Source organism: Linepithema humile, chromosome 5 (genome assembly GCF_040581485.1).
Source record: "Linepithema humile isolate Giens D197 chromosome 5, Lhum_UNIL_v1.0, whole genome shotgun sequence".
NCBI lineage: Eukaryota > Metazoa > Arthropoda > Insecta > Hymenoptera > Formicidae > Linepithema > Linepithema humile.
In genome coordinates, this window is record NC_090132.1 from 7,306,030 (window position 1) to 7,330,831 (window position 24,802).

At 37.7% G+C, this 24,802-nt stretch overlaps 3 protein-coding genes across 9 annotated transcripts; 1 reads left to right on the forward strand and 2 right to left on the reverse strand.

The window, feature by feature from the left end:
• Positions 1 to 562: 562 nt before the first annotated feature.
• LOC105677243 (uncharacterized) lies at positions 563 to 13,369 on the forward strand. 7 transcript variants are annotated; one of them, XM_067354797.1, is made up of 9 exons: positions 563 to 1,719; positions 2,896 to 3,041; positions 3,910 to 4,041; positions 4,152 to 4,235; positions 4,490 to 4,717; positions 5,092 to 5,295; positions 5,448 to 5,639; positions 5,991 to 7,483; positions 8,393 to 13,369. In XM_067354797.1, the coding sequence occupies exons 2-9, from the start codon at positions 3,021 to 3,023 to the stop codon at positions 9,015 to 9,017; spliced, it is 2,979 nt and encodes a 992-aa protein (XP_067210898.1). In that variant the 5' UTR covers positions 563 to 1,719; positions 2,896 to 3,020; the 3' UTR covers positions 9,018 to 13,369. The 7 variants fall into 7 exon arrangements, with proteins under 7 accessions (XP_067210898.1, XP_012231129.2, XP_012231133.2 ...); XM_012375706.2 differs by having other exon boundaries at positions 564 to 1,724; positions 2,714 to 3,041; positions 8,375 to 13,369; XM_012375710.2 differs by having other exon boundaries at positions 564 to 1,724; positions 8,375 to 13,369.
• On the reverse strand, positions 12,845 to 16,504 carry LOC105677245 (Golgi resident protein GCP60). Its single transcript, XM_012375719.2, has 4 exons — positions 16,043 to 16,504; positions 14,297 to 15,369; positions 14,122 to 14,181; positions 12,845 to 14,026 (listed from the first exon to the last, which is right to left on the reverse strand). The coding sequence occupies exons 1-4, from the start codon at positions 16,236 to 16,238 to the stop codon at positions 13,922 to 13,924; spliced, it is 1,434 nt and encodes a 477-aa protein (XP_012231142.1). The 5' UTR covers positions 16,239 to 16,504; the 3' UTR covers positions 12,845 to 13,921.
• A 380-nt stretch (positions 16,505 to 16,884) lies between these two features.
• On the reverse strand, positions 16,885 to 24,781 carry LOC105677232 (uncharacterized). The gene is made up of 14 exons (XM_067355504.1): positions 24,564 to 24,781; positions 23,996 to 24,465; positions 23,348 to 23,471; positions 23,048 to 23,171; positions 22,833 to 22,939; positions 22,292 to 22,465; positions 21,788 to 21,942; positions 21,321 to 21,432; positions 18,806 to 19,018; positions 18,406 to 18,532; positions 18,194 to 18,300; positions 17,931 to 18,104; positions 17,596 to 17,753; positions 16,885 to 17,297 (listed from the first exon to the last, which is right to left on the reverse strand). Exons 3-14 carry the CDS (start codon positions 23,438 to 23,440, stop codon positions 17,162 to 17,164), a joined length of 1,680 nt encoding a protein of 559 aa, XP_067211605.1. The 5' UTR covers positions 23,441 to 23,471; positions 23,996 to 24,465; positions 24,564 to 24,781; the 3' UTR covers positions 16,885 to 17,161.
• Positions 24,782 to 24,802: the final 21 nt, after the last annotated feature.

Here is a 24,802-nt window from a genome sequence, read left to right on the forward strand (position 1 = left end):
AACTTTTAATAATAAAATATTCGATAGTTTTATGCATATCACGGAAGCATCTCTAGTTAATTATGCGCGATAATTGGTTGCTAAAAATTAATCATATATTATATTCGGAAATGTCAGTTAAAATATTATGACGGTGAAAGATTGATGTAACTCTTTTGTAAAATGGGCTTAAGAATTAATTAAGAGTATTAATGTTGAAACAGTATTTAATTGTCGAAGACTCGCGCTCTAATTAGCACACGTGACCGATCCCACTTTTATGGTTTAATCTATTATAAGTTAACGCCCATGCAATATCTTGATCTATGTATATATGTAGATGGTATCACGTTTAAACATCATTGACAACCTTCGAGCAAGTCTGGTTAGGACAGTTAATTTTTCTGATTCAAGGATATAAAAAGAAAATGTTTTCCTTGAAAAACCACAATTGTTACTGAAATTTCGTTAAAATTAAATTAAAATGTAAAACTGATAATTTGAAAAACTATACGTAAAGTATTTAGATTTTAATTTTATCTCTTTTATTATTTGTGAAGACATCTTTATTTAAATAAATCATTATCCCATCATGGAACATACATCTTATTTTAAAAAATACTATCTTTATGAATATTATTTTTATAAATAAAAAGCGTAGCATCTACCTGCCGTGCAGAATCTCGTTTTATGACTAGCGCGACATGCTGCAGAATTTTATTCTTCGCAATATATACATATATTTTGATCATAAAATGCCACAGTTATATAATACTCTTACATAAATTCTTTATTTTAAAAAATACTATCTTTGTAAATAAAGAAATGTGGCATTTACTTGCCATGCAGAATCTCGTCTTATGACTATCGCGACATACTGTAGAATTTTATTCTTCGCAATATATATATTTTTTTTATCATAAAATCCCACAACTATATAATACTCTTACATAAATTCCTTATTTAAAAAAATACTATCTTTGTAAATAAAGAAAAATGTATCTTTTATCCATGTAGAATTTCATAGCTATCGCTACAGGAAATTTATTTTTCGCTGTATACATTCTCTTCGTCAAATTCTACATAGATAATTAAAGTAATGTTCGAATTATTGAAAGCGAAGCTCTCCATCAATTGATAGATCCTGTTTAAGCGATTCTGCAATGGCATTTGATATTTCATTCGACGGTAGTCTTAATGATTCTCATTAGACACAATCAGGGATGGTCGCCTTCAACGAAGAGTACTGGTATCGCTCAAGGTCCTGGCGTCGCAACGTATGTATGAGCCAGGATCGGACGGGCGGGTGAAAAGGAAGAACAGAATAGGCGCGTGCACGACGGCGCAAAGCCGCCTCCTCGACGCCGACGGTAACGCCGCCGTCGACGGCGACAGTAAACGTCGCCTTTCGCGTCAGTCGGGGCGCCACCGCGAGGACGCTCCGTATGGACGTCGGCGGGGGCAGAAGCAGTGATCGCGGCACGTTCCCTGGGGGTGGATCCACACCCATGTCCCGCGGTGGTGACGCGCTACAAAGTAGTGCCGAAGGCGCGTGATCGTGCGGGGCATAGTATCGCTACTCGATATTTTCTACTCTTCGTCACTTTCATCGATCTCATCGGCGGAGAATTCGCAATTTTTGCAAATTTCAAGTTCCACGAGTCCTGATCTTTTCGTGTCGCGTGACATGTGATGCACAAGGATGTGGCAAGTGTCGTCCAGATGTCCCTCGAAGTGGCGGTAAAGTACGACAATTGTTTGTAGAAGTGCGGTTAACTTGCATGAAAATTGTATTACACAATCGTATCTTTCTCTCTTTTTTTTCATATATTCATTTCTCTTCAATTTTAAGCATTTCGTAATCCTAGATTTCCCGTCTTTTGCAAAGCAAAGTCACGAATTTGATAAAAACTTGTGTACGTATTTAAAATTTAATGTAATCTAATTGTGAATTTTGTTTACTTTAACACGGAGATCGCGTCAACGCAGTATGACGGGATGTCAAGCTGTTGCATTTTATGCTTACAAATACTCCGTAATCTTTTTTATTCAGATGACGCGATTAAATTTATCTGAAAACGAGCTAGACTGCGCGTTAATAGCGTATGTGAGTGCTTTCAACGTCGGGAAACGCGGCGCGTTCTTGCATGCCGAGGAGTTTTCGCGCGTCGCACCGCTGCCATTCTGCACCCGCCACGCTGGAATGCATTTCTCGAGCGTCGTTGCACGTAGGGAGCTTTTTATAGAATACCTCGCATAATGGAAGACATAAAGTGCATAAGCATTCGATAACACGGGATTAATTTCATACCGACACGTGTGCGAGCATTATAGCTAAAAAAACTCGTACAACTGGGCGCGATTGATTTTGCAATCTTTATATATATTAATATGCAGATCGCGCGAACACGTGCGTGTTCTTATTTTGTATCCAAAACGTCGATTTGCTTCGACTTACAGCGTGAAACTTTCCGTTTTCGAATTACCATACAGAAATCATAAATAAAGAACGCTAGTAATTGTATAAAGTATGCACCAAGTAAAAAAATAGTTTCCCGAGGAATGTAAAATAGCTTGTATATTTAATTCTGCTAAGTTTTCTAAATTAGCGGATTTGCTAAATTTTGTAATAGAGGTGTATATTGCGCTGTATTAAATTGTTTATCTCGTGTCGAATCTTACTTTGTGTGAAAATGTTGATACAGATTAACGATCTTTTTTCTTTTCCGAGCAGATAATTTGTGTCAATAAGAGGTTGAATCTTCGCAATGAAAAGGTCGCTCGTATGTGATAATAGTGACGCAATACATATCACAGCGTCGCGCGTTTTCCCGCGTGACGTAATCTCGACGTAATAGTGAATTTTTAATGCGAGGGATGGAGAGGAGTAATGGACCTGTTACGATGATGCCGTAGGATCACAGGAGGGTGCTCGCATTTCAAGGAGGAGTGAACGAGAAGGGTGGCGGACGACGCTGAAATGACGCAATTTGGTCTTTGACGCCAGATAATTGTTCAGTTCCGAGGGTAGCACGACCACGATGAATCGGGAAAACGAGGAAGTACGTTATCAAACGTGACAGCATCCATTTTAAGATAGATTTAATTGTCGTGAATAATTAAAGATTAATTGCGATTAATCTTGCGAATGCAATAAACTTGAGTGAAAAATTATCTCATTATCTAGAATAATTCGCGACGTGCATTCAGAGAATTGAAGAATACATAGCTGAGTTAAAAATATCTTTCAGAAGAATTTTGCAACATTTTGTCGTTTTGCTTATTCAATTATACTAAATTATAAAAGTTCTGCTACAAAATAAAGTATTGTTTAATTAAAACGATAGATAAAAAAACTATAACCAAAGAAAAATTACAATGTAGTGACAATGTAATTAGAGAAATTAATATTTATATATAAATCTAATATGTCAAGCAATCGTAAGTATCTTTTAAAGCAGGATTTAAAATATTTTAGTAGCAATATATCAATCTATACTCGAGAAAAAATGGTATAATTGGTCATGTAAATATATATAATTAGTTATGAAAAGATCTAATAACATATGTGATTTTATATGATCATAAAATGTTACATGTTATCAGATCTTTTCATAACTAATTATATATATTTACATCTGACCAATTATACCATTCTTTCTCGGGTATCTTCTTTCGAAAATAACTGCTGACTGCGTTTATTATTATAGATGGAGAAATGGATTTAGAAGATTAATTATTACATTCTTTATTTAAGGTGACACAGAAATGTCTAAAAGCAATCTGTAAATTTTATTAGAGACATTACGTTTACCCTCGTGTCGGGCATTAATTTTCGATAAGCGCGAACGTTTACTCTCGCGTTTCCCGTTTCTCTCCGCTCCCGCGAATGGCCGACGACCTCGCGCATTAATCTTTCAACCCTCTTAGCAGCGACCGGTCCCCCAGACGCTGTGCGGTGCACTGCAAAAGGAGCCGAACTGCAAATGCCTGGTGCTGACCGTGCTTATATACGGCTGTCTCGCCGCAGTAACGTGGTGCAGATGCGCCAACGTTACCAAGGTATGTTGAGAAAGGGCCGCGGAACCGTTATTTTCACACGATCGATTTTATGCCGCGCGAATTTTCTTGTCTACGTCCTTTGAACGAAAATTTCCCTTTTCTCTCCTTAGATCATGGTCAACTACACCAAGTTCCCTATTAGAAGCACGAAGCACGTATCGTCGCCCTGCGACGACGGCTACATATACATTCCGGTATGTATACCGAGAGAGAGAGAGAGAGACGCCAGGAGAGAAGAAAAAAACCGATGACTCTCTCCCTTTATTATAACCGCGTGCGTTTGCCTCTTCTTTTTTTTTTTTGATCACTCGACGAGGAGCAATATCCCTTTGTTCGGATCTTCCCTTTTTTTTTCCCGCTCCGCACGCACGCTTGAATGCATGTCGCGCCGCCCCCGCTCAGCTCCACTATCACCATCTCTCCTTCTCGTCCTCTCTTTGTCGTACAGGTGGCATTTATGGGGATGCTGTATCTGGTTTATCTGGTGGAATGCTACCACTCGCCGATCAGGATCGATCTGCTGCACGCGGAAAGCCAGGACAGCGTGCTGTCCAAATTGGCGCAGCTAAAGATGGCACAGCCAAGGATCTGGTGGAAGGCCGTTTCCTATCATTACGTGCGCAGGAAACGGCAAATCACACGTTACAGGAACGGGGATAATTATACCACCACGCAGGTGACGTCTCGCCAGTTATCGAACCCTATTAAACACGCGTTCTTCTTTAACTTTTCTCGCTATCAGACACGAAAATAATTATAATTAAAAACAGTACAATTAAATGCAAAAGTTTTACAAAATAGTATTTTCACGAGGAAACATCTAAACAATTTAAATTTCTCACATTTCTATCAATTGTGATAAGTTCTTTATTTTAAAGCAGCGTTTTGGAATAGCAAAATCTCAAAAAGCCTCGAATAGTGAGTCTGATAGGAATCGCAGATGTAGATAATTCCGTTTCTGTACGTAGTGGAAAACACATAGTCATGTCGTGATGTCGTGATAACGAAAGGGTTAAGGACGCGCCTGACGAATCTCTTCTTACACTGCAGGTCTATTACGAGAGGGTAAACACACACTCGGCCACTTCCCACTACTACTACGATTACTGTGGAGTGAAGGACATCAGTAAAGAGCTGATTCTCGAGCCAAAGATACCGATCACGAAGATCATGCTCACCAAAGGCTTCGCGTTCTCGAACATCAGGTCTGCCACGGAATTTGAGGAGGCTCGATCGCGATTTTTCGCTGAACAAGTGCGTGTGCAATAATTATCATTGCTGTTTTACAATTTCGAAATTCAGTTTTCTGCACTCAAAACGCATTTAAAAACATAGACAAGATGTCTAGCTATTTTACGTAGAAATATAAATGAAATAATAAATAATGTTTGCTTTTTTTTTTTCAGGAACTCAGCGATGATTACATGGAGATGAGAGAGGGTCTCGATCTCGGATACAACGTCAACACGATGTTGGTGGCTGTTCTTGGTAATCCTTGGTTTGCGAATCGCTACGTTTACTGGTGCCTGAGTGCTTTGCTGCTTAGTTGGCCGCTGCGAGTGATCATCGAATATAAAACGCAATACGCCGATTATCAGGTAAAGATTATTTTAAACGGAGCCAATGTTTTTTTTTATTCAAAAAACATTTTCAACTCATCTAAGTGATTTACTAAGTATTTTATTAAATATTTTGTTAAATTATTAAATTATTATTATAAATTTTAGTCTTATACCATCCTCTAATCCGCTATAATCCTTTAATAAAATTTAATAAAAATAAAAATTAGCTTTTTGCACGATTGAAACATTTTATCTATCAATATTTTTTACACTACGCTCAAAGTTATAAGCTCTAAATCGTATAAAATAATTTAAAAATTATCGAAAGTAAAATTGTTAAGATACGCAATAAAGTTTGTGAAAATAAATACGAGAGTTCCTCATCAGGTCACCAAGCTCTTCGGTGTAAATTATGACACGCCGACTTCCGGCGAGCCCATCCACACGTCCATGAGCCAACTGAGCCAGCCAGGTTCTTACATGCTGGCGCCTAGTTACAGCGAGGCATTGCTGATGGAACCGGCGACGCCCCGCAGCGACGAGCCGGAACGAAGTCAAGAGGTCTGGCAGCCTCAAGTGGAAGCGGACGTCGCTGGGACAGACATGGTTCCCAGCTACTCCGAGGCGCTGCTTTATGAACGCGCCGAGCAGTTCGAGCCTCGGAATGCGATCCCGAATGCCACTGTTGCCGCCGGAAACGCGAATGACGCGGCAATCCCCTGCAAGGATGTGAACGATCCGAATGGGCGATTGTTGTCACCGATGCCGTGCGAGTGTCACTGTCCTTGTCCGTGCCATGGGAACAAAGCAAACGAGAATTACGATCCAAGAATGGACATGCGTAGTTTCATGCACATGACCAGCAGAGAACACCTGCCTTCTCCCGGCGTGCCGCCAACGAGTCCCGGAGTCAGCGATACCTACGAGAGCGATATAGCGACGCTACGAACGACGGCCGACGGCCGACTGCATCCCCCCGGGAGCATGACGCCGCGTTCCTTGGACAATATTCAGGCGGAAGCGTCGCCGAGCAGATGCGGTAGCTGCGGCCGAATCTCCGCCAGCACGCAGACCATCAACTTGGACGTTCCTCCTCGTGTCACTGTCGCGAGGATCAAACCTGGCGGCAACTCGCTCACTCCGCCGACGGACTTCGTTCCCAGTGCATTTCCGTCCGAAAGGGAACACGGAGCCATACCGCGTGACATTTCCGAACCTAATTTGCGATCGCGATCGGAACCGGTGAACGTTCCGAAGGGGAACGTCAGGAGCTTGGAAAACATTCTGGAAAACGAAGAAGCGCCGATGAAAAGCGTCAGAGCTGGCTCTGCTGCTAGTACGGCGACGAGTTTTTCACACGACAGACCCTTCGCACACTCTTTCGAACGACAGAGAAGATTTCCGGTCTCTTCCCGCCCGCCGCCCTTGGCCCATCATCGTTCTCTCTCCCTCGACGAATCGAGGAACTATTATCCAAGGGAGGCGACCGGCTACGGCGGTATTCCGAGACCCGAGCCGCGCAGCAGGATCATGGTGAATCCTATGTCGAGCGAGGACGCCTGCTGGAAGCTACCGAACTCAAGGACATACTTCTGCCTGAAGTCGATTCTGAAGCAGAACAATCGGAGGTACACGTTGGTGACCGCGGACGAGTTTCAGAATCTCGCTGATCAGAATCCCGCTCCGAATCAAGGCCGCGAGTGTGTTGTTGATAACTTTGGTAGAAGCGAGAAGGGAAGTGACGTTCAACCCGACAGACCGGACGATCGTCCGCGCTCGAGGGAGAGATTGAATCCCAGGCGAAGAATGCCGTCCTTTGAGGAATTTATGTCGGCCAGAGATAAAGCGTACAATTATTATCAAAAACCGGAGAGCACCAGGTAAATTTTCTTGTTATATTATTACATTAATTTTGTCGTAGTACGCTATTTTGTGTAATCGGCAAACTGTCTGTGCCTTTTTATATTCTTTGCAATTATTGTAAGTAAAGCGCACTTTAGACGATCGATCATTCGCGACAGAAGTCAAGCAATTTATAATTTTATGTGTAATGTAACACAAAATATATTTAGAAATTTAAAATATATTAATATATATTTTAAACGTACAAAAAATACATTGATATGATGATTGTCTAAAGTGGTGATTAATATTATTTATAATGCTTATTAATAATCAATGCTGTGTTTTGTTCCTGCTTACTCACATAACGGCGTATATTGCGATGTATTGTGGCTGTGTTGTTGCTAATTGGTAATCATCTTATATCATCATTAACTCTAAACTTGGCGATACTTTATAATTAACTTCCTTCCTGAGTGTTTCCTACTCAGATTAGAATTTCTCATTTGTAATGAAATATAAAAAAGTTTTTAAATCCTTCACATTTTCTTAAATCATATTTCTGTATTTTGTATAATAATCATTTTAAATCTATTTTATAAATATACATTTATATTAATATATTATATCTATTTTATAAATATATTTTTAACAAAAGAAAAATTCCTGCAGTTTTTATACATTAAACAAATTTTTTATTACATAATGATTTAAGTTTATTTTTGCCAAGTTGAGAATTAATCTTTATAATGTGTGACTCGGAGTTAAGACAATCATCGTTTGTAAATACGAGAAGAAATGTCATGTAATTTGAAACATGATACTTTGTATTCTCTTCAAATGCGTGCAGTAGTATCGATTGCCTTAACTGCGTAACACACATATTTCAAGCAAGATGCGGAAATAAATCAATGGTTTTTTTTTTGTAGAACACTCATTTTTGCCAGTCCGATACAAGAGGTCTTCCCCGGCGATCCCTTTGGCGGCAGAGATATCGTGCCAGTGAGAAATTTAACAAATCCCGCAAGCGGTTTGGCATTCGCTCGTCCAAGCCGATCTCCAGTCACACGAGACTTTCCGACTGATTCGATACCACCGGCATTCCGACCCGATAGCACCGTATATCCATCGTTCGTCGCGCATCCGTCATGTCGTCACGAAAGAGAGCTCCAACAGCACCACTCGCACAGTAGATTTCCGTTCGACAGGCCGTCAAACAGCGTGGATGCGAATGTCGCTCGCGTCCAAACCGAGGAAACGCCGCGAGCGTATCGACACGACTTTTCTCTTCCACCCCCGTACGGCGGACCAACCTCCGAACGTGCAAGAAATAGAAGATCGATCTCGACAAGCTCGAACGAGCCGGACGATCTGTCCGAGGATCGTCTACCTAATTTATACATGAACAGAAGACACCAACAAGCCGGTTTAACCAGATCGTGCACGGAGCGACGACGTCCGAAGCTCGCACATGTCGACCGAAACTTCCGAAGGAGCTTCACAGGCAGGGTAGAGGATTATAGAACGGAGAACGGCAAACGAACGAATTTCAGCATGGAGACGTCGTTGTAACGAGCGCATTTTGAATCTTAGGATCAACTGCACCGATCTCGGTTAGACGTAACTGCGTGAACTCCGTCGCAGAATGTTTCTAAATTGCCGCGTCAACTCGAGAAAATTAAATTTCTGTGGACAATCTGGATGATTTTTCCTTAGTGAAATTTCAATCAAACATAGAATTTTATTGCAACAAAAGGCTTTGTGACAAAGATATATATAAAAACTGGCGAGAAGTAATGATCTCTCCCTTCATTTTCGTCGAGGAAAAACCGATTCGATTAAAAAACCTATTATTAACATTAAATTTACATAAAAAAATATTAGCGTTTCGATAGTTCTTATTAAAAAAAATTAATTTTCGATTCTTCATAAACAATATTATCGTGCAGACTTTACGCGGTATTTTGAGGAACATTCTGTGATAATTAATGAAGTAATCAAATCCAAAAAGAAACAGCGAATTTTTAACTCGAGAATACTTAATCGAGACTATTGGTGCAATTCGCTCCTAGATAAGATTGCAAGTTTTCTTCGTCTGTGTGTGTGTCTACAATATTATAGATGGGACTGTAATTACTCTAATTAGGGACAGCGAGTCGCTGACTGGGGATTTCATTAACCCGGACTGTCGATATGACTTGTCAGCCTTAAAATTGTTGCTCCTTTGTTCTACGCTACTTATATTATAAGTATCCGTCCTACTACTTTCGAGTTAATCAGATACGCGAACGGGTCATGCGGTTTTCAAGAGATATGCCAGATTTTAGCGTCTTCACTTAAATGAAGATGGCACTCTTGAAAGAAAAACATTGCGTTAACGCGTCGGACACGCATTTACAAAAATCCGGAGATCAGATAGCAAGCTCGGAAGAAGCCTGAGTGCACGCGCATTTAGCGTTGAATGTAGATTATTAATCTCAAATCTTGCACACAAAAAAAAAACAGTATTTACGACAAGTTTCAGGCACTCGTAAATGCATTATTGCGGCTTTTTAGATGACCGCATTTGACGTTAAATGCGCGCCGCGAATACGGAGCAAAGCGTAACGAGTAGAAGCTTCAGAATGCTTGGATAGAGCACACCGAGATAAAAAAAAAGGACCGCGTCTCGAAAGTGAGTTCAAGTACAATTAATTTTTCGGGACGACGTGCCTCGCTAATTTAGCCAATTCGAAAGTTAACGCGCAATTTTACTATTAGGCGTATACGCTATTACAAAACGTCGAGTCAATTACATATGCGCAAGTTACTGCGAGTTGTGGCCAAAGGCAATGTTCCCTTAGATTATCGTAAATCTCGGAATTGAATGCTCCGCATTATTGTCGCACGCGAAAGTTTAATAAGGCCGACGTCTAGGTTTATCATGCATATTTCGTGAAAAACGACGAGAATACGAGAATATTGCATTTTAACCGAATTTCCAGCCAATTTCTTTGCATCAATTATTCCATAGGTTTCAAATATAAATTAATTAATTAATATAAAAGACTCAGGATTCCATTATGTGATTTTTATTAATATTATGTATTATTTTTTATTAATTGTAAGTAATTCTCTATGCTTGCGTTTCTCGGTTTTATTTGCCTCTGAGAAAGGGCACTTACGATCTTAAATGTTAGCAACTGGAAATATATACTGGATGCATAACACAATGTAAGCATCCACTTTTTTCCGGTTTTTTTCCTCAGGTCTTCGTCATTACATTTAAATATGAAATAATGAGTTGAATGAATATTTTAGTTGGTGTAAATGGTACGAAAATTCACGTATATGTGTGAAGTCCTGCCAAAAATGAGTGAATTAATTGAGATTTGTGGAAATTCTACGTAAATCAAAATTTATTCTTTCACGAAAAAATTTTCTTAAGAATTTAAAGAAAGTTTAGATTAATTTACGTATAAACCAGATGGGTTCATCGAACGATATTAAGAAAAAAAAATTATGAATTGCGCATTTCCTAAGAATAGAGTAAAGCGAAGTAACTTGACGTTAGACGATAGCTCAATAAAAAATTTCCTGCACGCGATTATGATTATGATTATGATTATGATTATGATTATGATTATAGTTATTGTTATTATTATTATCATTATAAGATGCGAGCGATATAACGACGAGAGTCACTAAGTTTTTGATAAATGTTCACTTTCAACCTTAAACACCAGCGCGTGCGGTGCGCGCGCTTTTTACACACGCACACACATGCACACGTTTGCCGACATATGCCTTCGTCGTGTTTGTATATTTTGGATCCGTAATTCTAAGGCTAAAAAAAAGCAGTATCGTACACGAAAATTTATGCGAATAGGCTTAAGCTGATGTGACAAAGTTGCCACCGGAGCTGTTTCGTAGATGTACAGAATGTCTTGCACACTTCCGTTCATTAATGAATTCTTCGATTATTTTAAGTTGAAAGAAAAGTCTTAGGAACGCTCTGTGTAAATATCAATGCCCGTGTTAAAGATTTCAATGATGTGTCATCGATGATATGTGATAATTTAAATGTTTCAGCCCGAGATAGTAAATAAGAACTAATTAATAATTAAAATTATAAATGTGATAAAAGTTAATCCGAATTTCTCGTCGAGAAATTTCGAACGTAAGTTCATACTTGCCGCCTTAGGCATGTATGTCAAATTATATTGGTAATGTAAATTTTCTATAAATGTTTCAAAGTTGTTTGTATTGTAAATCACGGTTTATGTGGCGTCCAATATTCTCGCTGGGGCTGAAACAGGAGAAAAGTTCATAAATGCACCTGATGGCCGAGACCATTCATACGCTCAGGGCGATGAGTTCGGCGAAGAAACTCAGTTCACGGGCTTAGCAATTCTGAAAGAAGTTTGCGATTTTTATTAGTACACATAGATCGAACTGCAAACAAGCTTTTACGCAGACAACCATCGCAGCAGTGGCAGACGTAACGTAAAATTCGTTTAACGCAAGAGAAGCGAAACGCGCTTCGTTGTTAGTGAGTAGAGCTTTGGCGTTCCGAAATTCTCGTCAACTGCCACGTGCGACTGTGTGCATCCATACACGAACCGCTTCAGAATTTTAAAGGGCGACACTGCAGCAACACTCAATCAATTCAGGTATATACTCGAAGAAATTTACTGTGTGATATTCAGAAAAAAAAAAATAGAAGTGAAAACACCGCAATAGCTTTCGTACCGAGGATGTTTGTACAACGAAGCCGCTATTTTTTTAGCGAAGTAACATACTCCACACTTCAGTAATAGAGTTCGGTCCACGTCACGGAAGTGTGGTTGTTAAATAGGCTGTTATAAATATGTATAGCTATCGCGCTACGAGCCAAATATAACGAGCCAATGGTAATTCCGTCGTTTAATCGGCGCTTATTTAAAATCACTTGCGGACAATCTACACGTACTTTTAGGGCGCGCATATTGGAATCGATTTCGCTCTATCTGTCTGTCTCTCTCTCCTCTCCTCACCCCTCCATCCTCTCTCGCGCTCTCACTCTCCGTCTCTGAATTAACGATACAAAACTTATGCCGTCTCAAAAAAGTGCTCTTCTAATTAAATGTCACTATAAGTCGAAGTTGAACGCGTGATAAAATGGGAGTACGATAAGAGCGAAATTACGCATGCATACCCGTTAGTGTAAATCATCTGTAGTTGGATGTTGCAGGACACAATTATTATTATTATTATTAATTATTATGATTATTATTATTATTACCATTAATTCATATGATAGATAATATAAATCGCACCAATATTGCTGTAAAAATAATATGGCTACATAGAATAATAAACGTTACCAAAAAGGAAAGAGAAGGGGTGAGTTTTGTTGTTGCATAAATGAGGAACAAGCATTGTGCACCGTATCTGCTGCTGTATTTTTTTTCCTTTGAAGAAAAAAAAAACGAAAGAATTTTAATAAAAGCTACGACATAGTGAACGCTAAATGTAATGATAAAGATTGTATAACATCGAGTCGCAAAAAACATTCCAAGCAAATATCCACATATAGACAAACGGATATACAACATTTGTGTACATTTAACCCTTTCTTCAATACAGAAACATCTTTTCATGTATATATAAAGATTTGCGCGCCGATATAGATGCTTTAAAATTTTATCAAAATCATGAAGAGAGAACGCTGCCTTGCATCGAAGAATGTACGCACGAATGGCCGCAGGTACGCAATATATTATGCAGATAGAAGAGTTTTACGTTAATTTATATATATATATATATCGTATGCCATGGCAGTCCGCCTCTCGAGAATACTTAAGAATCTGTTTCGTCCTTGTGCACATAGTTTTACCACTTTAAACAATAGGACCCTTAAGCGTGTCTCCTTGCTTTACTATACAATAAATATATTCTCTTTATGTGTGAACAGTTTTGTTGCGCAAACCGAACCGGGACATAGGTCTCTTTCAGTCGGACTAGCATTATCTAGAGACAATTATGCCAAGGCTAGTGCTTAACAGCCGACGTACGCTCGATACACATACATTTTGTCTCAACACGTAACGACAAATTCTTATTCATGAATCCCTGAACCAGTGCCGGATTTGAGGGTGGGTGGACAGGGCGACCGGCCAGGGGCCCCCACAAACAAAACTTGATTAAAAAGAAAATATGATTAAAAAATCTATATATTTATATTTGATATATATTTTGGAAATGTATCAAATATTTCTTAAATATATGCCATTGGTTTCCGGATGATGACCGCGATGTGCATTTTGGATGCCAGAGTTTCGCAAACATTGTAGTTTGCATCATTAAATATATCTTAAATATTTGTTGTAATAATATTGAAATATGTATTTTCAACTTTTTTAAATTTACGAATTTTTAAATAAGTTTTCAATGATTTTGATCTTTTACGAATTAAGGATCCCCATTGATTCAGCCGCCCCGGGGCCCCCACTTCTTTAAATCTGGCTCTGCTGCCCTGGATGTGTGTAATACACTCGATAGTAAAGAGTTTTACTTCGCCACAGCGAGTACGAGTTGTCGAACTTGAGAAGATATACCCCCTGTAAACACGACGAATTAATAATTAATTATCTTATCGGTGAAATGCGCGGCATGCGTCTAAATAATTCAGCAAATAATCGTCGTATACGCTTACCTCGCCAGGATACTCATGATTTCCAGCGTAGACCTCCTCCTGAGAATCCCTCCTGTATATCTGTAAGCAGCAAATAACACAGTTAATTAGCAAATAGCGCGTCAATAGAAGACTGCATGTGTAAGCAAGGAATTCGAGCTGAAGATTAATATACGTGATATTCAAGGATACTCACTGGTATTATAACGCTTATGGGTGGCGGAGTCTTACGTTCAGGTCGGGGGTTCCCGTTAACCACCGCGCCACTTTCCACGTCTCCCTGCGGATCGTACTCCTCCTCCTCGTCATCCTCATCCTCAGACTCGCTTATGTGCACGGACACCTGATTCGTTTCCGGTTTAGACCACTCAAAGTAAACGCCGAAACCGATATCGTAACTGTCCGTCGCGAATTCCCAGAACAGGCACCTGCCGCCCTCGTGCGTCGGCACTCGCACGGTGACGGTCTCGCCGTGGTTCACCTTGATAATCGCGTCGCTCGTCTCCTTCCTAATGATCTGTTTGAATTCCTCCACGCCCTTCCTCGTCCACATTTCCGCGGGAGAGATGGGCGGCCAGTCTTCCAACTCGTCCGAGTCCTCGTCCTCGTTTTCCCCATTCTTTCTATTCTCGTTCGTGTCGTCCTTGTTGTCGTCTTGGCACGTTTCTTTTTCCGACTCGACGATCTTTTTCTCCTCCTCAGTCTGATCGTCGATGACCAATTGGTTCTGGTACAATTGCTGCATATACTGGTGATAATGCTGCTCCTGCAACTGCCTGATTAGGACGCCCTGTTGCTCCGGATTGCCAGGATATTGTTGCTCCGCGTACACTTTAAATTGATGATACGTCTGTTGATTCAGAGCGTCCTGAATTAATCTTCTTTGCGTTTCCTCCTTCAGTCTTTCTTCCTCCTGCTTCTTCTTTTCCTCCTCCTGCTCCTTGAGTTTTCTCTCTTCTTCCAGCTTCTTAGCTTCTTCCTCCTTCTTAAGCCGTTGTTTCTCCTCGACATCCCTTTTCTGCGCTTCAACCACTGTTCTGAATAAAGGGCACAATTTATCCAACAATACTATGAAACCTTCCATTGCCTGTTCCTTGGATATATCTCCTAAATTCTGCCATGCCAAACGCCTGTCCCTTCCGATCACATCCAAAACACCTAACGGTGCTGCATTTTCCGTAGTACATTTTCCATGCGTCACTTGCTGTGTAAACGCCACCAATTTCAACTTATCTTCATAGGAGAGATGAACAGCTTTGCCTTCCTTTTCTAAATAAATTAGAAATTTTCTGATAATTATTTTGTCACAAAGTATAAAATATGATAATCTTTCTTTTATTTAAGACATTAAAAATTGACTGATAATCTTAAAGGTACATACTTTTTTATGCTTCTTAGATAGAATATTAACATTCGTCACTATAATATATTTAAAGGCATATTTCACATGATATGTGACAACACATCATCAAATATTAATCGATATTGCACAATGTGTGTTGAAAATTTACATATATTTTTCTCACTTTTAATGACTTTCATAATTACACATTTCATAAATCTAAATGTGCTTACAAATTCACGTAGATACGAAATGTAACAACTGCGCTTACTATTATTTCTATTCGCACACAACAGTTCTTAATTACACATACAGTATTTACTGATGACTATTAGATAAATAATATAAATTTTCATGAAACCACATTATCAATGATAATAAATATTTATATAGAATAAAATCTTTATTAAGTTCATTGTTTACCTTTATCATGAAAATTTGCATAAAAATACAAATACAATATTTGCCAAATATTTTATTTATTTAAAAGACATAAAGCCGATTCTTAATGACATTAGTATAGAAATTTCATTCAAGTAATCTGATCGCGTCGTAGCGTGGTGGCCAAAAAACCGCGCTGACAAACTGTCAAGTACTCACCTTTGTAGAAGTTGAGCGCGAGCTTGTAGAGCTCTCGCGTCTCGAAGCCCCAGAGTCGGGGTTCGCAGATCCTCCCGTTATTATCGGCGCCATTCTCGACGCCTTTGCTCACCGCTTCATCGTCCGTTGCAGAGACATTCAGCTTGTCAACTCGCTCGCTGAGCGTGGACACATCCTCTTCGCCAGTGGCCGCCATTTGCGCTCACGTTTGACACGTTGATCGGGTCTGATGTCAATCGCGCACCTAACCTCGTCCGGTCTCCGAGCGCGACCGCCTGACAGCAGCCGTGGCATTATCTCGTAAACACCGACATGACAGAGATTGATATGGATTGATACGGTGTAACGTTAATATGCTGCAAATACACCCCTAAAACCTCTTTGCGACAGATGCAACGTTAGCGCGATGCACCTCGCCAGTTGCTGCGCGAAAGGACGACTCAGCACAGAATGATCGACGTACTGCGCGCACCGACGAACGAGCCTCGACGAGTACGTAGCAGTAACAACCCTCAGTCTTCGAAAATGCATATTTACGTCTTTACACGTATACACATCTAGAGCTTTCCCTGCAACGTCTTGCGCGTTCTTTTCCTCTTAGTAACGCGCACGGTTCAATACAATAGAATAAATAGAAAAGTTATAGAAATGTGTAAAGACTCTACGGAAGACTCTTATAGTCTAAGAAGTATCAAATCGTAATAAACGTAATGTTATTATTCATTTGAAATATTTTGCTTAATCTTTCGTACCAAACATTTATAGCTGTCAAAACGATACAATATATTGTTAAAAATTAAAAGAGTTAAAAGAAAAAAATATAATCTATAGGATCTGAAAGATTTATTATCGTCATTACTACTTGTTTTTATTTATTTAGCTTCGTGAAATAACAATAAATATCATTAGCTGCTAGTTGTTACTATTAATTATTAGTTGTTACTAATATTATTATTAAAGGATTCTATATATCATTTTATGTTAAATATTGTTTATCGATGTAAAGTTACAAAACTCTTTAAAACTCTCATTTCAATCGAAAACATTCATCTTTATGAATTACAGATCTCTGACGCCGGTGTCCGTGTACCAAGGATGATTCGCTGTAGAATGCAGACTTTACACTGAAATTTTCAGATCGGCATAAGACGGTAATTGCACAGAGTATACGGGTTGATTGTTTTCGCTGACAAAGATTGCGCCATTCTTCCCCTTCTCGATCAATTCCACGATAGCAGTCGCTACGTGCTCGGGTCTGTTAAATAAATACAACACTACAGGTCTATCGTAAATTTTGTAAATTTTTATCGATACATCACTTCTTCAATTAATATAAAATTCAAATGTAAAAAGAAAATTTCAATTCATAATTTATATTAAGTACATTTTGTAAGAACGTTGATTAAAACTTACAGTTCAATTCATTATTTAAATTTATTTATTATAGTTTACTATTATTAATTTGCATATATTTTTATTTATTGTTTGTCATAATTTATTTTAAAAGTAATTATTACCATTTATATATCATAAAACAAGATGATATAACTTACGATTGACTCTCGAACGTTGTCATCGCTTGAGCAGCAATCTCGTCATCGAGGACATCCATCGCATAGACTTTACTCGACATAAACTTCGAAGCCATATCAGTGGTCGTGAGACCAGGACATATAACCGACACACGTACGCCTGTTTTTTCGTAGAAAGTCTACGAATATATGAAATTTTACTAAAATATAAATACGCCGGTAATATTAAGAACAAATCGTAAAATTCTCAGCATAAGCTAAATGTAAAAAAATTAAATATATAAATTTTAGACTCGGATGTACAATTGCATTCTCAGATTTGTTATTTATTTATCGACATCATATTGTATTTTTACCTGTAATGACGAAGTAAATCCGAGAATGGCAAATTGCGTCCCGGCGTAAATCGGCGCGAGCGGAGTACTTTGCAAGCCAGCTATTGAGGACATATTAACGATAGTACCACCTTTTCCCCCCTTGTGCTTTCCCATATGATTAAGGCCCAATATCGTGCCACACACAACTCCTTTCTGATTATATAAACGATAAAGTGGTAAGAACAATCTAAATTTCCGGTGCGCTGTATAATGGGCTGCATGACATGTTCATTATCACTTACGTAATTAATATCAACCATAGGCTCCCATTCGGCGTCATTCATAATACCGGCATTATTGATAACGATGTCCAGTGTGCCAAGTGTCTCTATCGCCTTGTCGAAAGAAGCTGAAAATTGTAGATGTATGAAAAATGCTTCTCTCTCGAAGAAAATGTTTTGTAAAATACAAATAGAAAATTAGCTTGACATTTAGAAGTAAATTGACACATTACCTGTGAGTTCTTCAGCATTTGCTACATTTCCAATGAGGAAAATAGCACGGTCTGCGCCGAACTCCTTCTCCAATTCGGCTACAGCAGTTTCGCCGTTTGAGTCGGCTAAATCTATGATTGCGACGGCCTGCAATATGTAATTATTAAATCAATAATATGCTACTGGATTAGTTGAAAAATAAAATGTTATTGAAGTTTTTACATCGATATTTTTCATTATTTATCATGCATTATATATTTTCTTAAAACTATCGATGCAGCAATTTTAATATGATTTCTCTTCGCGCGTGGATTTATCTTTTTATATATACTTAATGTAAAAAATATGCGATACATTAATTCATAGAGAATATTTACAAACTTTATGTATTATTATACACATTTGGTTTTGTTAAATTACTTTCACTCCACTTCGAAGTAATTCACGAGCGGTGCAATAACCAATCCCGTTGGCTCCGCCGGTGATAAGTACGGTTTTCTCCTGAATCTCCATTATAGACGTGTTGTGTTTAAGATGTTTTCGAAATGCTGAGTGAATAAGAATCGTGATTTTTGGATCACACCGAGAGAATCTTGTCAAGCACCGATCTGCGAATGAATCTCGCACATACCGCTAAGAACTGCTGGGATACTATTACGAAAGGTGTTGAAATTCGAGAAGTCGGTCGTACATGATAGAATATCAGATATGAATCCGGATAGGAATCGGATAGGATAATGTGAACCCGTTTTCGAGGTAAACAAGATCGAATTTGCGTTGATAAACAAGCATGGAATAAAAAATAATTCGATGCAAGATGATCGATATGCGTTCAATTAAACAAATAAAAAATGAGATACATAAGTTTATTTCTAAAACTGTATAAATTATCTTGTTTTATAATAATATTATGTTCTTTAGGAATATCAAATATGTAAAAAATTATCTTATTAACAACAGAAAATCTGATATATATAGAAAAATTTTATTCTCTCAAAGTTTCAGTCTGTATTATGGTACAGTAATTACTCTATTAACTAACTTGTATTATCTCTTTTTGACAAGAAATGTTAAGGAAAAAAACATTAAAAAATTAATTTTCGTAAAAAAAAGCGACTCAAAACTAAAAGGATGCAATTGTCTGATCCGGTGATTTTATTAAAAGGCAATGCATTTTATTGGCAAGGCTAGCAACATACATACGTAGTATAACACGTAACAAAAATAAAATCAACAATCGCCATTAATCGCATCGTCAATTGAAAGCTACAAAAGATTACTCGAACGGACGATATCTTTCGAACAAAATTCGCTAGCAAGCTAAACATTTGACCAACGTGTCGATTCGAGCTTCGGAATTCAACATCAATATCAATCAATACCATAGGAATAGTACATCATACAAATTTGCTCATGAATTCTAATACCTAACATAAAAAAGAATATGATCGCGTCGTGCTTAGATGTAGATTCTAATTCTATTGCTATATATCGTCTCTAAATATTTTTATTTCCTTCAAAAGACTGTAGAAAAATTATGGGTTGGATACATAGTTTTGGTTGGAGTCATCTGACGGATTTTGGTTCAATTGTAATTTGAGATTATATTGATGCAGATAATCCTCAACACACGCATCATCGAATTTTGAAATAAAAATTTGCACGAACAAAAATGTCAACTTTCATAAATCTTCTAAGACGCGCAGAAGAAACTTTTACGAGTTATTTATTTTCTTCTGCAGTGAACTAAGTAATACATTTTTGTAAGATTAATTTGAATTACTTTTATCACTGATTTTTTAAACATTTTTAAAAAATACAGCATATGAATTAATATGAAAGACTTGATTTTACTTTTTTGTTTAACTAATTAATTAATAATCTCTCTTCTTTTTATTAAATGTTAATAGACATAATAAATATAAGGATTTAATATTGTAATAATTCCTGTATTTTGTAAAGGAAATTTCCGTGGAAACTTGCTGGGTTATTTGCATCAGTCATTGTAAGAGACGTTCGTAACATTTCTTTCTCTCTTTTTTTTTGTACGTTTCGAGAACGTGTGCGAAATATTTACTTCTCTCGTTCTACTTCTTTCACACATACACACATTCTTTCTCTCTTTTTTCTCTTCGTCTTTCTCACATACAAGCAATAGATACAAAGTGTCCCTAATAATACTCCACCTAGCAATGAAATGTGATTACATTACACATTTTTAAACGGATTAAATTAAAAAGGAATCGTCAAGATTATGAATGCGTTAGAGAACGGAATAAATCACACAGCGATTACAAAGTGCGGCAGGATTTAGTTAGATTCGTTACGATCATTTCCGTCGGTGCGATACACAAGGATAAGAAAATATCCGCAACGCCTAGAGATTAAAAATTTTTAGCTGACGAGCTAGTGCGTTGTTAAGACTCGTGTAAAAACCGACGCAAATTTGCAACGCGGATGCGGGACGGAAGCGAAAGCCATTGTTTTTACAATTTTTTTTGTATAATGAGTGTTCCCGCTGTCGCGACGCGTATCCTGCGTCGATTATATGGATTTTTTTTGTAAATATCGCGATTATCTCTCTCATAATTATTAAATCCGAATATATACCCGCGTTACGTCGCGGGTTCTGCTATTTCAGTATAAAACGTACCAAAAGTATCGCTTTTTATCAAAAATCGGAAATGGTATTAGCTTTGAATGATACATTCGTTGTCGTTAACAATAAACGCATTGGTCTTTCGGGTGTCGAAAGTGTGAGTAACGAGTAACTACGTTTCGCCCGCGTCCGCCTTCCTGATAACGACGGCGGGACGCCGGCACAGGATGTGACGGGATATATCTCGATACAAATTACAAATAATTGTGCGGTACAGCATAGATATTTGCAGCGAAGCGAGGAAGAATCATCGTGCGTATGCACATCATTCTCTTAGTGCTTCGTAAAGTTGATCTCGTGCGGTGGTTGATCCTTCTCCACCAGCCACACGCTTCCGCTCTTGCCGGTGTTTAGCACGTGTATTAACGCCTTTGCCACATGTTCCGCTCTACAATATCGAGTATCTTTATCAAATCGTTTTCTCAAAAATTTACCCGCACCCTCTGCATTTTCGGAAAAATGTTACAAGTGTGAAAAAAATAGCAAAAAATATATGTTCCATTATTTCCAGCTAACTAGACTAACTTTTTTACTAAAAAATGTGCACTCTAGTTCCTTCGAAGATGCAGATGGTACGAAAAAACTTTAGATGTAACAATGTATACATTTTTTTCAATTGCAATTATTTATATAGCGGAAACAATATATTTTTATGAAAGACTAATTATGACTCGTTCGTAATTAGAGATTATTTAATGTTAAAAGAGTTAATTACTCAGGATGACACACAAGAAAATTTATACCTTTGAGGAACTGTTGAAGCCGTATCCCTTTGCCAGGCATCCTCGTATCGAGCTAAAAGGAGCTTTCTGTTGACGTCTCGTACTAATTTGGTATCCGTGGCATTCGGACAGAGTGCCATCACCTTAACGCCAGTCAAGTCTACATGATATTGATCCTATTCAAGGATTGAGAGCAAAATTATTAATTTTATTTTAAATTTAAATTTGCAATTTAATAAACGCAAATAAATTTGCTCAATTTTTGCAACTGATATCAGCTTAGAGTTTTTATTTTCCATTATACGCAGAATTATTTATATAAATTTTTATTTTAAACATCTCTTGAGATTATAAATATATATGATACTTATTACAGATTCTCTATTGAGATAAATATATGTGAAAATTTTATATAATTAAATCTACGCTTTATCAGATTCATTGAGAAATTAATGATCTACATTCCGAGTCAGCAATTATAATTGTTAGAGTGAAATTAAAATAAATCTAAAAGAGACTTCTTACTCCAAAAGCTCTGGTAAAGCTGACGATCGCTGCTTTCGTCGCAGAATAAATTGGCACGCTGACGTAAGGATTGACACTGACGATGCTGCCGGTGTTGATAACGATTCCACCCTGGCCACCCCTATCCGTACCCAAAAATCGTTGAGCAAGCAAAGTGCCGCGTATTACTCCGTTCTGTAATTATATTTGCACTAATGTTAATGTTTAACACTTATCAACGACGTTAAAATTGATTCAGCACAAAAAAATTAATTTACGATTCAATATCACAAATTCAACATTTTTTTAAATTAAAATTTAGGAAATAATAGAAAAATAAAGAAAAGAATTATTTTAATTTGATCAACTACGAAAAAAAGACATATACAGCACATTGTCTCAATTAATGGAATAAGTAACGCATAAAGAGCTAAAAAATGAAGAATTTTTATAAAAGCTGTCATAAAAAGTATATATTAATGTAGCAAAAAGTAATTTTTATAAGCATACTTTTGGGATACATGCAAGCACACCGCAAGGAATTTATTGGATATATGCTTACGAGATTAATGTCTACTTCAAGCTCCCAAAACCGATCATTCATGATACCAGCATTGTTGACAACAATATCAATATGACCGAATTCCGTGATCGTTGTTTGAAACGATTCTGCAAATCGAATTGCATCAGAATTGAGAGCAATAAATATACGTATGCGTTTGTCACTTTTGCAGATAGAAATAAATCTGCGACGAATAGAATTGCAAATTATCGTACCTTCAAATTGCGGATAATCCGTGACATCACATTGCGAAAAAATCACACGATCTTTCCCATATTTCGCGGCCAACGTTTCCACCAGTTTCTCCCCTTCTTCGGTATTAATGTCGCATATGGTCACCTATAAAAAATATTATTTAAAATAATTTTATAACTTGTATAAATCCTCGACTAGAATTGTGCATATCAAATTTATTTACAAGTCTGTTAGTTAGTTTCTCAAAAGGAAGAAAAGATCTTTACAGTGCAAAGAGCATACAAATATCGAATATAATTAAATAAATATATTTATATTACCTTGGCACCTTGATTCAACAGTTCGATGGCATACGCTTTGCCGATGCCGGATGCAGCTCCTGTCACGAGGGCAACTCGCCCTTTTATCTCCATCTTCTTCTTCGAGTCTTTTGTCTACTCTTATCTGCAGATATAAAATTCCAATACTCATTTAATAATCTATTATTAATATATAGATAGATAGATAGATAGATAGATAGATAGATAGATAGATAGATAGATAGATAGATAGATAGATAGATAGATAGATAGATAGATAAATAGATAGATAGATATTATTTTTTTCTTTTTAAATCACCCTCAACTCTGTCTCATAAAAAATTGATTCATGCCTATATGTTCTAAGGGTAGCGGACGTTCACACATGTAGCACATTGCCCTCTCACCTGTCACTTCGACAAACACATCTCGCTATCATTGTGAAAGCAAAATTCAGACATCGATGATAAACGTGTAATTTGCATTTCAATTACATCTCTCACGGCAATGTACCACAAATTCACCAAATTAGGAATTCCGAGATACAGCTAAGCACTTTAAAGCCTCATAAAGTAAAAATCCATCTATTCTATTCATCGCTCAATTCAGATATTTTCTCCATCCATCCCGGTGAGATCAAGTTCGCCGGCTTATTTTTTTTTAATGTACCTTTCAAGTTCTTCCACTCGTGCTGACGTTCCGCGACCAGTCGAGTAATAATGGCAAGTCGGCTTGTGCGTACTCGGACGCAGTAGTCCAGACGTGCCTCTGCTCTGCCAAAGGGTGCAAGCGACGATGACGGCAACGAAGCGACCTCGGAAGGTGTGGTTGGTACACTGGCAGACTAATGGTCGCAGACTGTCGGGGTGTACACCCGGTATAGTCCGATATTGATTGGAATGTCTGCGTGCGGGTGTGCGCAACGCCGACGGTGCGTGCCCTTTACACATGTGCGTGAATTGCGTATGTTTGCGATTCCACGGCAGACTATCCGGCAGCCCACCGCATTATCTCGTTGGTCCCGTCGGTTTTTTTTATTTTTAACAACAGCGAAAAAATGACCGCGCCCCAAAAGCAAAAAATTGAAACCTTTTTTTCAGAATTATCCTTTTCATTGTGCAGTATGAAATTTGATCAGTCTGAAGAGAGATAGAAATATATTATTCGATTGAATCTATATACATATAACGTTTAACTTTTATATCGATTTGATGATTATTATACAGTTATTACGTACCCAGTAAGCAGAATGTTAGCGATGTTGGCAGATTGACATTTGTAAATTTGATTTTTTTAAATTTCATTAGAAATAATTTCAATTTAAGATTAATTATACTAAAATTGGAATTTAATTTTTTTACACTAAAATTGGGCATCAATAAATAAAATAAAAATTATTATTTAGAATTAATCATAATTGTAAATACTTATATCTACATAAGAAAAAGATTATAAGTATTCCTGTAAAATAGAACA